Raw genomic sequence first — 12,765 nt, forward strand, 5'->3', positions numbered from 1 at the left:
AATGCGACTAGGGCAATTGATCTGATGTTAATCTATTTCAAAAATCAAAATGCCATGAATGCAAAATCCAAAATCTGTGGTTGGAACTAAGCAAAATAGCATATTTTTCTCACATTTGATGGATATTTTCATAACTGCCTTTCTGTTTATAAATTGGTTTTGCCTACTTTCTATAGGGATGTGGGTGGTGCTGTGGGTTAAACCACAGAGCCTAGGACTTGCCAATCAGGTGTTTGGCGGTTCGAATCCCCGTGACGGGGTGAGCTCCCATTGCTCGGTCCCTGCTCCTGCCAATCTAGCAGTTCGAAAGCAGTCAAAGTGCGAGTAGATAAATAGGTACCGCTCTGGCAGGAAGGTAAACAGCGTTTCCGTGCGCTGCTCTGGTTCGCCAGAAGCGGCTTAGTCATGCTGGCCACATGACCCGGAAGCTGTACGCCGGCTCCCTCGGCCAATAAAGCGAGATGAGCGCCGCAACCCCAGAGTCAGTCACTCTTTACCTTTACCTTTACCTTTACTTTCTATATCATGTGGATAACCTGTACCTTCCCCCACCCCCAAATGTTGCTGGTCTACAGCTTCCAGCATTTTCTGATGACTGGCCATGATGTCTGGGCCAGAAACAACATCTGAAAGTCCACAGGTTGGCCACCTGTTCTTTCATATCAACTGACATATACCAGATTTCTTAAAAAATCATTCTTGGCATTCTGTGCAAAATTGTTGATTTGCGGAATTTTTCACACAGAATGACGGGGGGGAAAGAGCAAAACATCTTGAAATCGATAAAATTTGGACAGTCTAATTCTGGAAGCTAGGAATAGCAGCTGCGTTTGTGTCTACATGGTGGAACTTCTGATTTTTGGACACATTTGAAACATGGCTTTCTGTGTCCTTAGAGGAAGTCACAAAATAACAGTGCCTCTGTTCAAGGTTAAAATAACAAGGTTTTATTATTATCTACTGCAGTCAGCACCTTTTTCGTTTGTTCTGTTTGCTGGATATTAAGAAATAATAATAATAATAATAATAATAATAATAATAATTGTTTACTCAGATACTGGAAATCAAAAGCCATTCAAAATGACGACAGAAACATTGGTGAAGGATATTAAACCAGGCTTGAAAAACCTCAATCTTATATTCATTGTTCTGGAAACAGGTGAGTGCTCTGCGGATGACAACAGCTAACATGCTTTGAAAACCTATTGCCGTATAGCTGAGAGGTCCGTCTGCTTCCTTGTTTCACAGAATCATATTAAAAGACATAGAACCATCACATTATTTTACTCTACAGTGGTGCCTCGCAAGACGAAATTAATCCGTTCCGTGAGGCTCTTCGTATAGCGGACTTTTTCGTCTTGCAAAGCAAGCCCATTGACAGCTTAGCGGATTAGTGCTATTAGCGGTTTAGCGGCTTTTAGCGGATCAGCTGATTAGCGGCTTAGGAAAAGGGGGGGAAGGGGAAAAACCCGCAGGAACTCGCAAGACATTTCGTCTTGCGAAGCAAGCCCATAGGGAAATTCGTTTTGCGAAGCGCCTCCAAAACGGAAAACCCTTTCCTCTAGCGGGTTTTCCGTCTTGCAAGGCGTTCGTCTTGCGGGGCACCACTGTATTAATTATGGGCTGCACATGGACTTCCTTCTATCAGTAGCCAATGAAAGGTGACATTGCATGATCACTGTTAGTATTTCTGAATAGGATTCTTTGAAATGCAGAAGCAGACTGGATTCCTGTCAGGCTGAGTGCAGCTTATGGAAGAATCTAAGGATCTTTTACTCTTGCCTTTAAAAAAAACACTTGTGCTTTTAGCACAGTGTTTTTATCTGGATTCAGAAAAGTGTTGTGCTATGTTGAGTGTTGTGGGTTTCTTGGACTGTCATCTCGTACTGATGCACCCTGTTGCAAGTCAGAATATTGTCACCTCAAATATATAGCGTTCATTGCAAATTCATATCACTTGCACTGTCAATAATACTCCTAGGTTCCTTTCTTGTTAATGCCGTACAATTTGAGGGTGCCCTTTCCTCTCCCCCTTTCCAGGAGTGTTTCATTTTCTTCTTCTTCTGGCGATAAAGAGCTGTGCTCTGCAAATGTTTCCATGGGGTGGGATTGGCACGGAACACTCGCTGCTTCTCAGCCTGTACTTCTGGCCTGAAAGCAGAAACACCCTTTTAGCTGCCTTGAATTTTGGTCACCATGAATTTTGCTAACCATTCCTACCAGAATGTCCCAGAAACTCCAGTGGGTGCAGAATGCTGCAGCTAAGCTCCTCACAGGGTCTCTGCCATGGGAGCATATTCACCCAGTGCTTTTCCAGCTGCACTGGCTCCCGGTGGAGTACAGGGTCAGATTTAAGGTGCTGGTTTTGACCTCTAAAGCCCTTCATGGGCTAGGACCCTCGTACCTACAGGACCGCCTCTTTTGGTATGCCCCACGGAGGACCTTAAGGTCCATAAATAGCAACACCCTAGTGGTCCTGGGCCCTAAGGAAGTTAGATTAGCTTCAACCAGAGCCCAGGGCCTTTTCAACACTGGCAGAACGCTCTGCCTCATGAGACCAGGGCCCTGCAGGATCTGATTTCTTTCCGCAGGGCCTGTAAGACAGAATTGTTCCACCTGGCCTTTGGCTTGGAGCCAATTTCATTCCTTCCCCCCTCTTTCTTTTTTCCTTTCTCCTCCTGTGACGAGGCTGCATTTTAATATTGTATTTTAATCTTGTTTTTAAGTTGTATTCATTCAACTTGTTTTTATTATTGGTTGTTGGCCGCCCTGAGCCTGGCCTTGGCTGGGGAGGGCGGTATATTAAAAAAATTATTATTATCATTATTGCCACCAGGCCGGGTTACCAAGACCAAGGATGGCCATGAAGTGCGGACATGTAAAGTAGCCGACAAAACTGGCAGCATAAACATCTCTGTGTGGGACGATGTTGGCAACCTCATCCAACCAGGAGACATCATCCGACTCACCAAAGGGTATGGACAACCTTTCGAATAGGAGTGCAATAGGAGAAAGTGGGGGAAATTGGATGTTCCTTTCTCCAAGTGGAGCTTTAGCCTCAGCCCCAGAAGTAACAGGTGGTTGGGCCCATTTTAGGCTTTTTCAGGTATACACTTACAATCACATAGGATTATTATTATTATTATTATTATTATTATTATTCCAGGTGGGGGCAGCTCACCTGCTGAATCTTTCTGTTCACATTCTTAGCCCTTATCTTCCTTGCACAAGACACATCCCACAATATTATTTATTTATTTATTTGTTTGTTTGTTTATTCCCTGCCCATCTGGTTCGGTTTCCGCAGCCACTCTGTGCGGCTCCCAACAGAACATAAAAACCTTCCCTAAACAGGGCTTGCCTTCAGATGTCTTCTAAAAGTCAGATAGTTATTTATTTCCTTGACATCTGATGGGAGAGCGTTCCACAGGGCGGGCGCCGCTACTGAGAAGGCCCTCTGCCTGGTTCCCTGTAACCTCACTTTTCACAGTGAGGGAACTGCTAGAAAGCCCTTGGAGCTGGACCTCTGGGCTGAACGATGAGGGTGGAGACTCTCCTTCAGATATACTGGGCCAAGGCCATTTAGGGCTTTAAATGTCAGCACCAACACTTTGAGAGGAATGTTGTGCTGTTCCTAACTATGGGTCTCTCTCTCCTAGGTATGCATCTGTTTTCAAAGGATGCCTGACCTTGTACACTGGACGTGGAGGAGACTTGCAGAAAGTTGGAGAGTAAGGCCTGTATTTGGCTTATGCCAATGTTGCTTTTTTGGAATTGGAGGTTTGGTACATGGTTGGTTTTTTAAGTTCAGACACACAGCCAGATTTCCACCAAAGGATAGTATTTGCTCCAGGGGCTATCGCCACCATAAGTCAAGGAGGCAGCTTCCAAAAGAGAAAAGATTGGTGACTATTTTGCATGCTGACTGCAATAATATTTATACAATAATAAATAATAATAATAAACGGTTCAGGCTACAGTTGGCAAATGTATTGAACATTGAGGGGCATTGCTTGCATAAGAATCTCTCCCCCCTGCCCTCCATAAAGGTAAAGGGAACCCTGACCATTAGGTCCAGTCGTGACCGACTCTCGCTTTATTGGCCAAGGGAGCCGGTGTACAGCTTCTGGGTCATGTGGCCAGCATGACTAAGTTGCTTCTGGTGAACCAGAGCAGCGCACGGAAATGCCATTTACCTTCCCGCCGGAGCGGTACCTATTTATCTACTTGCACTTTGACGTGCTTTCGAACTGCTAGGTTGGCAGGAGCAGGGACCAAGCAACGGGAGCTCACCCCGTCGCGGGGATTCGAACCGCCAACCTTCTGATTGGCAAGTCCTAGGCTCTGTGGTTTAACCCACAGCGCCACCCGCGTCCTGTCTGCCCTCCATAACTGTGCTACAAATGCTCATTATTTTTTAATTAACTCTGTAGGATAAATACCCCTCTGTGCATTTCAAAGGGCATCCACTAATTTGTAATCTAAGGCAAATGCTACATCCTTCCTACCTCCCTTACAAATGATTCCCATTTTTCCCCCTAGGATGTTTCTATGAAAAGACCCACCATTCCTGAGTTTTTATGCTCGACTAATTATATGAGTAATATTGGTTGGGGTTGATGGGGGCTTGTAGTTGGGGCCTTCAGGTTGTTCCCACGTGCTGCTGCCTTTAACGGAAAGTGCTTCTGCTACCCATTTCTGAAATTGTTTTTCTTCTTCTTTTCAATAGTATGGACATTAGATTACCCATAGCCTGGAAAAAAAATATATGCATGTTGTCAGGTTTTGATTTTGACAGCTTGAGATTTTATTTTACCTTCCCTCCTGCAGCCCTGGCTTCCCCGCTCTTATAAAAGTATAAACTTCAAAGCATAAACTTCAAAGGATATTGTCAAAATTTGGGTTTGTTAATGTCTGGCATTAATCTAGGGCCAGGCCTAAATTATTACTGCTAATTGGCATGTGGTTACCATCCCTCACTGCCCATGTAGAGCTGCATACATGTAGGGAGAGGAGAATAATAATATTATAATAATTTATTATTTATACCCTGCCCATCTGGCTGGGTTCCCCCAGCTACTCTGGACAGACATTTGTCAGTGGACTGACAGCTGCGTTTTATCTGCTGCCCCTCCTGTTCCAGGTTTTGTATGGTTTACTCAGAAGTGCCAAATTTCAGTGAGCCAAACCCAGAATATGTCGCCCAGCAGTCGCAAAACAAAAATGTGAGTATCAGGATTCTTAACTAACGCTGGGGGACGAAATGAATTTTGAAGGAAGGGCTTCCTGACCCTATCAGAAGGGGTGTTTATGCCTCCCTTTACCGTAGGGAAATGCATCACTCCAAATTCTTGCGACCACCCTACACTCAGTGCAGCTCTCCTCTATACCCCAGTGCTTATTTTTATATTGTATTTTGCTACAAGCAGCTGTTGCATTTCCTTGCCCTGAGAAAATGGAAGCTACGCTGGGTGTTAAGGATTATACACCTTAATCTTTCAGGAAGCAAGCCTGTAAGGTCTCAGGTGCAGAACCTGGGAGGATTCCTGTATCTTAAGAGAAGAGTGGAAAGCACAAATTTTACCCATCACAGTGAGGGGGTGAAGCTGCAAAGAGGAGGGTTTTCCATTTGGTTTAACTCTTAATGGTACAGGGAGGTCTTCTCAGTTATGGATTTGGCAGTTCTTCTGGATTGCCTTACTGGATCTGACTCGAGAGTGAGTTATGATGACTGGGATGGAATCGACTTCCTTAGCATGTAGATGTGCTCCCCCTCTCTCTAGGGTGCTTTGCCTAGATGAGTGTGGACACACTGCAAGTCTTTTGGGGAGATGGTAACCGCTCTAGCCCTGATCCCTCCTCCAATAACCTCTTGTTTTCTGCACAATTGACTTATAAAACATTTTTCTCTTCCTTCTATATATATTCATCTCAGGCTGTGTACACATCATATGTTTAAAGCACATGCACCCAACCCTCAAGAATATTGTAGTTTAAGGGTGCTGTGAGAGGTAAACTACAGTTCCCAGGATTCCTTGGGGGAAGTCATGTGCTTTAAATATATGGTGTGTACACAGCTATAGTTAGGTTTGATTTCAGCATACTTCTGTAAACCTTCCCGTCCCACTCCTCTGCCCATGGCTGTCGTATCTGTGGAACTTCTGTATACAGTGGTACCTCGGGTTAAGTACTTAATTCGTTCTGGAGGTCCGTTCTTAACCTGAAACTGTTCTTAACCTGAAGCACCACTTTAGCTAATGGGGCCTCCCGCTGCTGCCGCAGCACAATTTCTGTTCTCATGTTGAAGCAAAGTTCTTAACCCGAGGTACTATTTCTGGGTTAGTGGAGTCCGTAACCTGAAGCGTATGTAACCTGAAGCGTCTGTAACCTGAGGTACCACTGTATGTCAAAAAAATTCAGTAGACTTTTGCTTTCTTCAACAGACACAGAATGACAACGCAGCGCCCACAGCCTCCCAAACCACACCAGGGCCTTCCACGTCATCAGCAGGTAGGCAGCGAATGATCTTGCATTTCCTAGTATCATTGAACGAAATGGATACCTGCAGGTGAGAGAAACACAAGTCGTGCGTGTCAGGATTTTGTGCCTTGTGGTATTATTTAGCCTGGAAACGGCCAACATCTGACTCATGGCCTATCTAAGGGTCAAATTGGACATGGCAATGGGTTGTACCCAATGTGACATTACATGAATGTTCTGTCAGCGCAAAGATTTATGCTTCTGCAACGGAATGTTATCCTCTTCTCTCCCTGACCCCAAATTGTGCCTCCTAAATCTGTCCTAGGGGTTACTCAAACCCTCTGGGGCAAATTTGATGAGGGTGCACGGCACGCACACTGGAACGTCGCCGGGGTGGGGAGCCACACTGCATAGACGAAACCCTTGCACTGACAGGTTTGGCAGTTGAATACTGCCCATTAAATACCGGTAAATCTTATTGTTTAATGTACAGGTGTTTTTTTTAAATTCAAATAGTATCAATGGAGTGGGGGGCAGTTGCTAATAATTGCTGGAATTACAGCAAGCTGGGGGGGGGGATTTAACTCTTTCCTATTGCATCCCTAAGGAAAATCTTTCCTTTGAAGCTAGTGCTATTTTCTTTTTAAACTGGCAACTAGTAATTTTAAATTAAAACCAAAACTAGGTACGTTATTTGTTTATTGAATCAGTTACTTATTTATTGGATCAGTCCTACAGCTTCTAAAAACAGCATCTGTCAGCAGAAACGTTCTGACCGTATATTCTATCACAGTCTTGCACAAAGGCTTCCCTTCTCTAAAATGAAATAAATACTTCGCTCTTTCTCTCCCTCCTGTAAAGCTAGCAGTGAGAGCTGATCTATACAGTGGTACCTCGGGTTAAGTATTTAATTTGTTCCAGAGGTCCATTCTTAACCTGAAACTGTTCTTAACCTGAACCACCACTTTAACTAATGGGGCCTCCTGCTGCCACCGTGCTGCTGAGCATGATTTCTGTTCTCATCCTGAAGCAAAGTTCTTAACCTGAAGCACTATTTCTGGGTTAGCGGAGTCTGTAACCTGAAACATATATAACCTGAAGCGTATGTAACCTGAGGTACCACTGCATAGCATTGTGTATTCCACACACTTGAATGCATCTAGCATTCAACTGAAAACGCCACATTTCCCATCTGCTAGCTACTTTAGTTCCTAAAACAATAAGTAGAAGACTCTTTATACTATATCCCAGCAGGTATACCAGTGGATTTGTTGGCTCCATCTCTGTGGGTTCCAGTAAGGTTTTTCTGTTCTCCTTCTCCTGGGAGCCAGCGTGGTGTAGTGGTTAAGAGCAGTGGACTCGTAATAATAATAATAATAATAATAATAATAATAATAATAATAATAATAATAATTTATTATTTATACCCCGCCCATCTGGCTGAGTTTCCCCAGCCACCGGGTTCGATTCCCTGCTCCTCCACATGCAGCTGCTGTGTGACCTTGGGCTAGTCACACTTCTCTGAAGTCTCTCAGCCTCGTTCACCTCACAGAGTGTTTGTTGTGGGGGAGGAAGGGAAAGGAGAATGTTAGCCACTTTGAGACTCCTTAGGGTAGTGATAAAGCGGGATATCAAATCCAAACTCTTCTTCTTCTTCTTTCCCCTCCCCTCCCTTTCTTTTAGTCACTGACAACCAGAATGGCAATGGGTTGATCACCACTGGATCTGGCAGCTCCACCCACACACCTAGTGCCCCCTCTCACCCCACCAGCGGCCGCATCACCCGGAGCCAGCCCAACCACCAGAGCGGAAGCTCGTCAGGGTCGTCCTCTAACCCAGTCAGCAATGGCAAAGAGACACGGCGAAGCAGCAAGAGATAACAAGCACAGGATTTGGGGTTGCTTTTCTGTCCCTTCCCTCCACTGCCTGCTGTGTTAACCTTTGCCTCCTGCTGATCAGCTTTGAGGCAGAGCAGCTGACCCCGAGAAGAGACGGGTGGCCAGGCTATGGATGCAGAGACTCTGAATTGTACGAAACCAATTTGTATTTTAGCCACTGAAATCTCCTTTTTAACATGCGATGCCAAGTACTGGGTGAGGGTCTTGAGTGCGTTTATGCTGATAATCCCAGGTCAAACTTGTTCTTTTCAGGATTCCTGGATAATCTCACTCTTTGCAGGAAATTAACATGTCTGCCTGACCACCTTTTAACCTGATTCCGTTTCATTGCTCCCTTCTAACTTCCCAGATGACATGTTCCTGTGCCACAGGCACATGCGTCCTTGATTTTAACCCCTTAAAATCTAGGGTCTAGAACCCTTAAAAGAGGGGTTTGAAAGATGTGAGCCTTCAAGGGCTGTTGGACTCCAATTCCCACCAGTCCCAGCCAGTATGGCCAATGGTTGGGATGATGGGAGTTGTCCATCAACATCTGAAAGTCCACAGGGTCCCCATCTCTGGTTTAAAACTATTTATGGTGGACTTGTGACGAAATCTATGAAACAACTCTAGACTGAGTGGCTTTGTTAATTATTATTGTGGGCTAAATGACAGGTTGTGTTTCAGTTTCCATAAGGCTCTTGAGTTTCATGGGATGTTTTGCAAGGAGGAGGCATACCCAGACAAACAAAGAGAATTTATGCCACTTTTTTTCTGAGCCAAACTGAGTGACTATCCAGAACCGGCCAGTGAGATGGCACTGTTGCTGTATCCCCCAAACATATTCTTGATTGATATTATAGCTCACAGCATCCTGTAGCTAGGTTTCTGTAGATATAATGATGATGTTAGATTTAGATGTGTGGCTAAATTGAGAAGCTTTTAAACAACAACAAAAACCTCAAAAAAAAACACACATGCCCAAATCTAAATTATGAAAAATGAGGACTCGGTTATATTTTAATTTCTATTCTTGTGCAGAAAACTTTAAATAGATTTGTGTTTTTATTCCAGTGTATCTCAGCATGGTTGGCATCAAAGGCTGGCAGTGTTGGGCATATTTTCTGGGGTGGGGCCTGTCAGGCTCACAAGCCTGCCAGCTTGGTTCTCATTTGGTAGAAGGCCCAGCCAGGGTCAGAGATGTAAGGTGTGTTTCCCTCTAAACTGGTCCAGACCCTGTGTGAAGTAAGAAAGCTACTCAGACTACTCCCTTTAACCTCTTCTGGGGTTAATCATTGCTGTTCTCTATGTCCTTGTTCCTCTCTCCTAACATTTAAGGGGCCTATTAGGTTCAAGGGCCCCAGAAAGCTATTGATTGCCCTGGTTTCAGTTAGCTAAAAGGAATCTGCAGAATAGTCTGCTTTGTAAATGGAACACTAAAAGTTTTGAAAGGAAGATAAGATGGCATTTAAACACTACAAAATCGTTTTGCCAAACTTAAAACAATTTCTCGAAAGCCAATAAAATGTTCAGAAGAAACATTTTCTCTCTCTTTTTTGAAGTGCTATTTTATCTAGCCGTTTGGGTCCTTGTCTCCTATTCTCTCTTTCCTTCTGTTCTCCACTCTAGAGTAATTGCTTGAATTTCTCAACTGGTTGTTTTTTTAAAGCTACGTCACTGTTGTCTAAAATCTGATGTGACAGTTTGAATGTACTATTCATGAATGTTTGGGGAATAAATATTTTATCCTCTTTACAATGTGAATGTCTCTGATCAGAGAAAATGGGTCATTCCATGGAACAATGGATGTGAGTGCAAAACTGGAAGTAACTTTTTTCTTGTTTGCTTACAAAAGTAGGACAAAATGACATAATTGTGTAGATAACAATACCTCAGTAAATCTAGCCAACTGACCTTTGCCAGCTTGGTTGAGATTGTGATTACTCAAAGTAAGGTAATATGAATTACCCATTTCTAAACTCCCTGCCTACTACCCAGATTGTGAATAAGGCTGCAGTCCTAATCAGTTTCCTGGGAATAAGTACCATTGCACACAAGGAAACCTATTTCTTTTATATCTGATCTCTGGTTATATTTGAAGCATGGTCACACTCGCAACATGGAAATCCTGGACTTTGTCATTGCAGTGACAGATGTGGACCTGAGAGACCATCTAAGAACATAGGGAGCACCTTTTACACTAAGTCAGACCATTGGTGTATCAATCTTTGTGTTGCCCAAGTACTCAAAATAGCCAGCAGCAATCCAGGGTTTCAGATAGGGAGACATTCCCAGTCTTAGCTGCAGATGCCAGGGACTGAACCTGGGACCTTCTGCATGCAAAACCATTGAGCTATGGCACTTTCCAGGGGTGGATTTTGGTGCCTGGAGTGAGGACAGAATTTACCACCATAAATATTTATTTGGCACCCTCCCGTTCTGAGCATGCTCTCAAGTGCACTGTGCCATGGTTGCAGCAACTCACTATCTGACCATGGCCTAACTTTGAGTAGGTACATTTATAAATATAGGTTTTAGTAAAACAACAACTATTTTTATTATTATTATACGCCCTCTTTGCTTGCCTTGTGTGGGGAAACTGCCCGCACCACCCTAAATCTGATGCTGGCACTTCCCTATTCTTTCTTCTTTTTTAAAAAAATATTTTTTCCCAATTTTATTTTATTTATATATACATTTTTTATAGAAAAATTGTAACAACTAAATTATCAATCAATATATCCATTTACATTTTCCTCCCTCCCCCATCCCTCCCTCTCCCCCCCCCAGGACTTCCGTCAGCTCCTCTCTCCAGTTTCTTTGCACATATTATCCTCTGCATATTGTAAAATATATTGTAAAATTGTACATACCATGGCCTTATTTATCATATTCAACAAATATTCTATTTTAAATTAATTCAAGTTACATGTTAATTGTGATACATAATAATAATAATAATAATAATAATAATAATAATAGTAATAATAATGTATTTGTACCCCGCCCATCTGGCTGGGTTTCCCCAGCCACTCTGGGCGGTTTCCATAGAAACCAAAAAACACCAAAATATCACACATTAAAAACTTCCCTAAACAGGGTTGCCTTAAGATGTCTTCTGAATGTCAGGTAGTTGTTTATCGCCTTGACATCTGCTGGAAGGGCGTTCCACAGGGCGGGCGCCACTACCGAGAAGGCCCTCTGCCTGGTTCCCTGTAGCTTTGCTTCTCGCAATGAGGGAACCGCCAGAAGGCCCTTGGCGCTGGACCTCAGCGTCTGGGCAGAACGATGGGGGTGGAGACGCTCCTTCAGGTATACTGGGCCGAGGCCGTTTAGGGCTTTAAAGGTCAACACCAGCACTTTGAATTGTGCTCAGAAACGTACTGGGAGCCAGTGTAGGTCTTTCAAGACCGGCGTTATATGGTCTCAGCGGCTACTCCCAGTCACTAGTCTGGCTGCCGCATTCTGGATTAGTTGTAGTTTCCGAGTCACCTTCAAAGGTAGCCCCACGTAGAGCGCATTGCAGTAGTCCAAGCGGGAGATAACTAGAGCATGCACCACTCTGGCGAGACTGTCCGCGGTCATGTAGGGTCTCAGCCTGCGTACCAGGTGGAGTTGGTAGACAGCTGCCCTGGATACAGAATTGACCTGCGCCTCCATGGACAGCTGTGAGTCCAAAATGACCCCCAGGCTGCGCACCTGGTCCTTCAGGGGCACAGTTACCCCGTTCAAGACCAGGGAGTCCTCCACACCAGCCCGCCCCCTGTCCCCCTGTCTTGTCAGGATTCAACTTCAATCCATTAGCCGCCATCCATCCTCCAACCGCCTCCAGGCACTCACACAGGACCTTCACCGCCTTCACTGGTTCTGATTTGAAAGAGAGGTAGAGCTGGGTATCATCTGCATATTAATGGACACCCAGTCCAAACCCCCTGATGATCTCTCCCAGCGGCTTCATATAGATCTTAAAAAGCATGGGGGAGAGGACGGAACCCTGAGGCACCCCACAAGTGAGGGCCCAGGGGTCTGAACACTCATCCCCCACCACCACTTTCTGAACACGGCCCAGGAGGAAGGAGCGAAACCACTGTATAACAGTGCCCCCAGCTCTCAGCCCCTCTAGACGGTCCAGAAGGATGTTATGGTCGATTGTATCAAAGGCCGCTGAGAGATCCAGCAGAACTAGGAAACAACTCTCACCTTTGTCCCTAGCCCGCCGGAGATCATCAACCAGTGCGACCAAGGCAGTTTCAGTCCCATGATGAGGCCTGAATCCCGATTGGAAGGGATCCAAATGGTCTGCATCCTCCAGGCGTGCCTGGAGTTGTTCAGCAACCACGTGCTCAATCACCTTGCCCAAGAATGGAAGATTTGAGACTGGGCAATAGTTGGCCATACTGGCCGGGTC

General features: G+C 44.6%; 1 protein-coding gene across 1 annotated transcript; it reads left to right on the forward strand.

Annotated features, from left to right (window-relative positions):
- The first annotated feature begins 1,039 nt into the window (after positions 1-1,039).
- Positions 1,040-9,896, forward strand: NABP2 (nucleic acid binding protein 2). Its single transcript, XM_081849996.1, has 6 exons — positions 1,040-1,159; positions 2,837-2,975; positions 3,660-3,731; positions 5,144-5,225; positions 6,444-6,510; positions 8,164-9,896. The coding sequence occupies exons 1-6, from the start codon at positions 1,081-1,083 to the stop codon at positions 8,358-8,360; spliced, it is 636 nt and encodes a 211-aa protein (XP_081706122.1). The 5' UTR covers positions 1,040-1,080; the 3' UTR covers positions 8,361-9,896.
- Positions 9,897-12,765: the final 2,869 nt, after the last annotated feature.

This window comes from Podarcis erhardii, assembly GCF_964252035.2.
Source record: "Podarcis erhardii genome assembly, chromosome: 2".
NCBI lineage: Eukaryota > Metazoa > Chordata > Lepidosauria > Squamata > Lacertidae > Podarcis > Podarcis erhardii.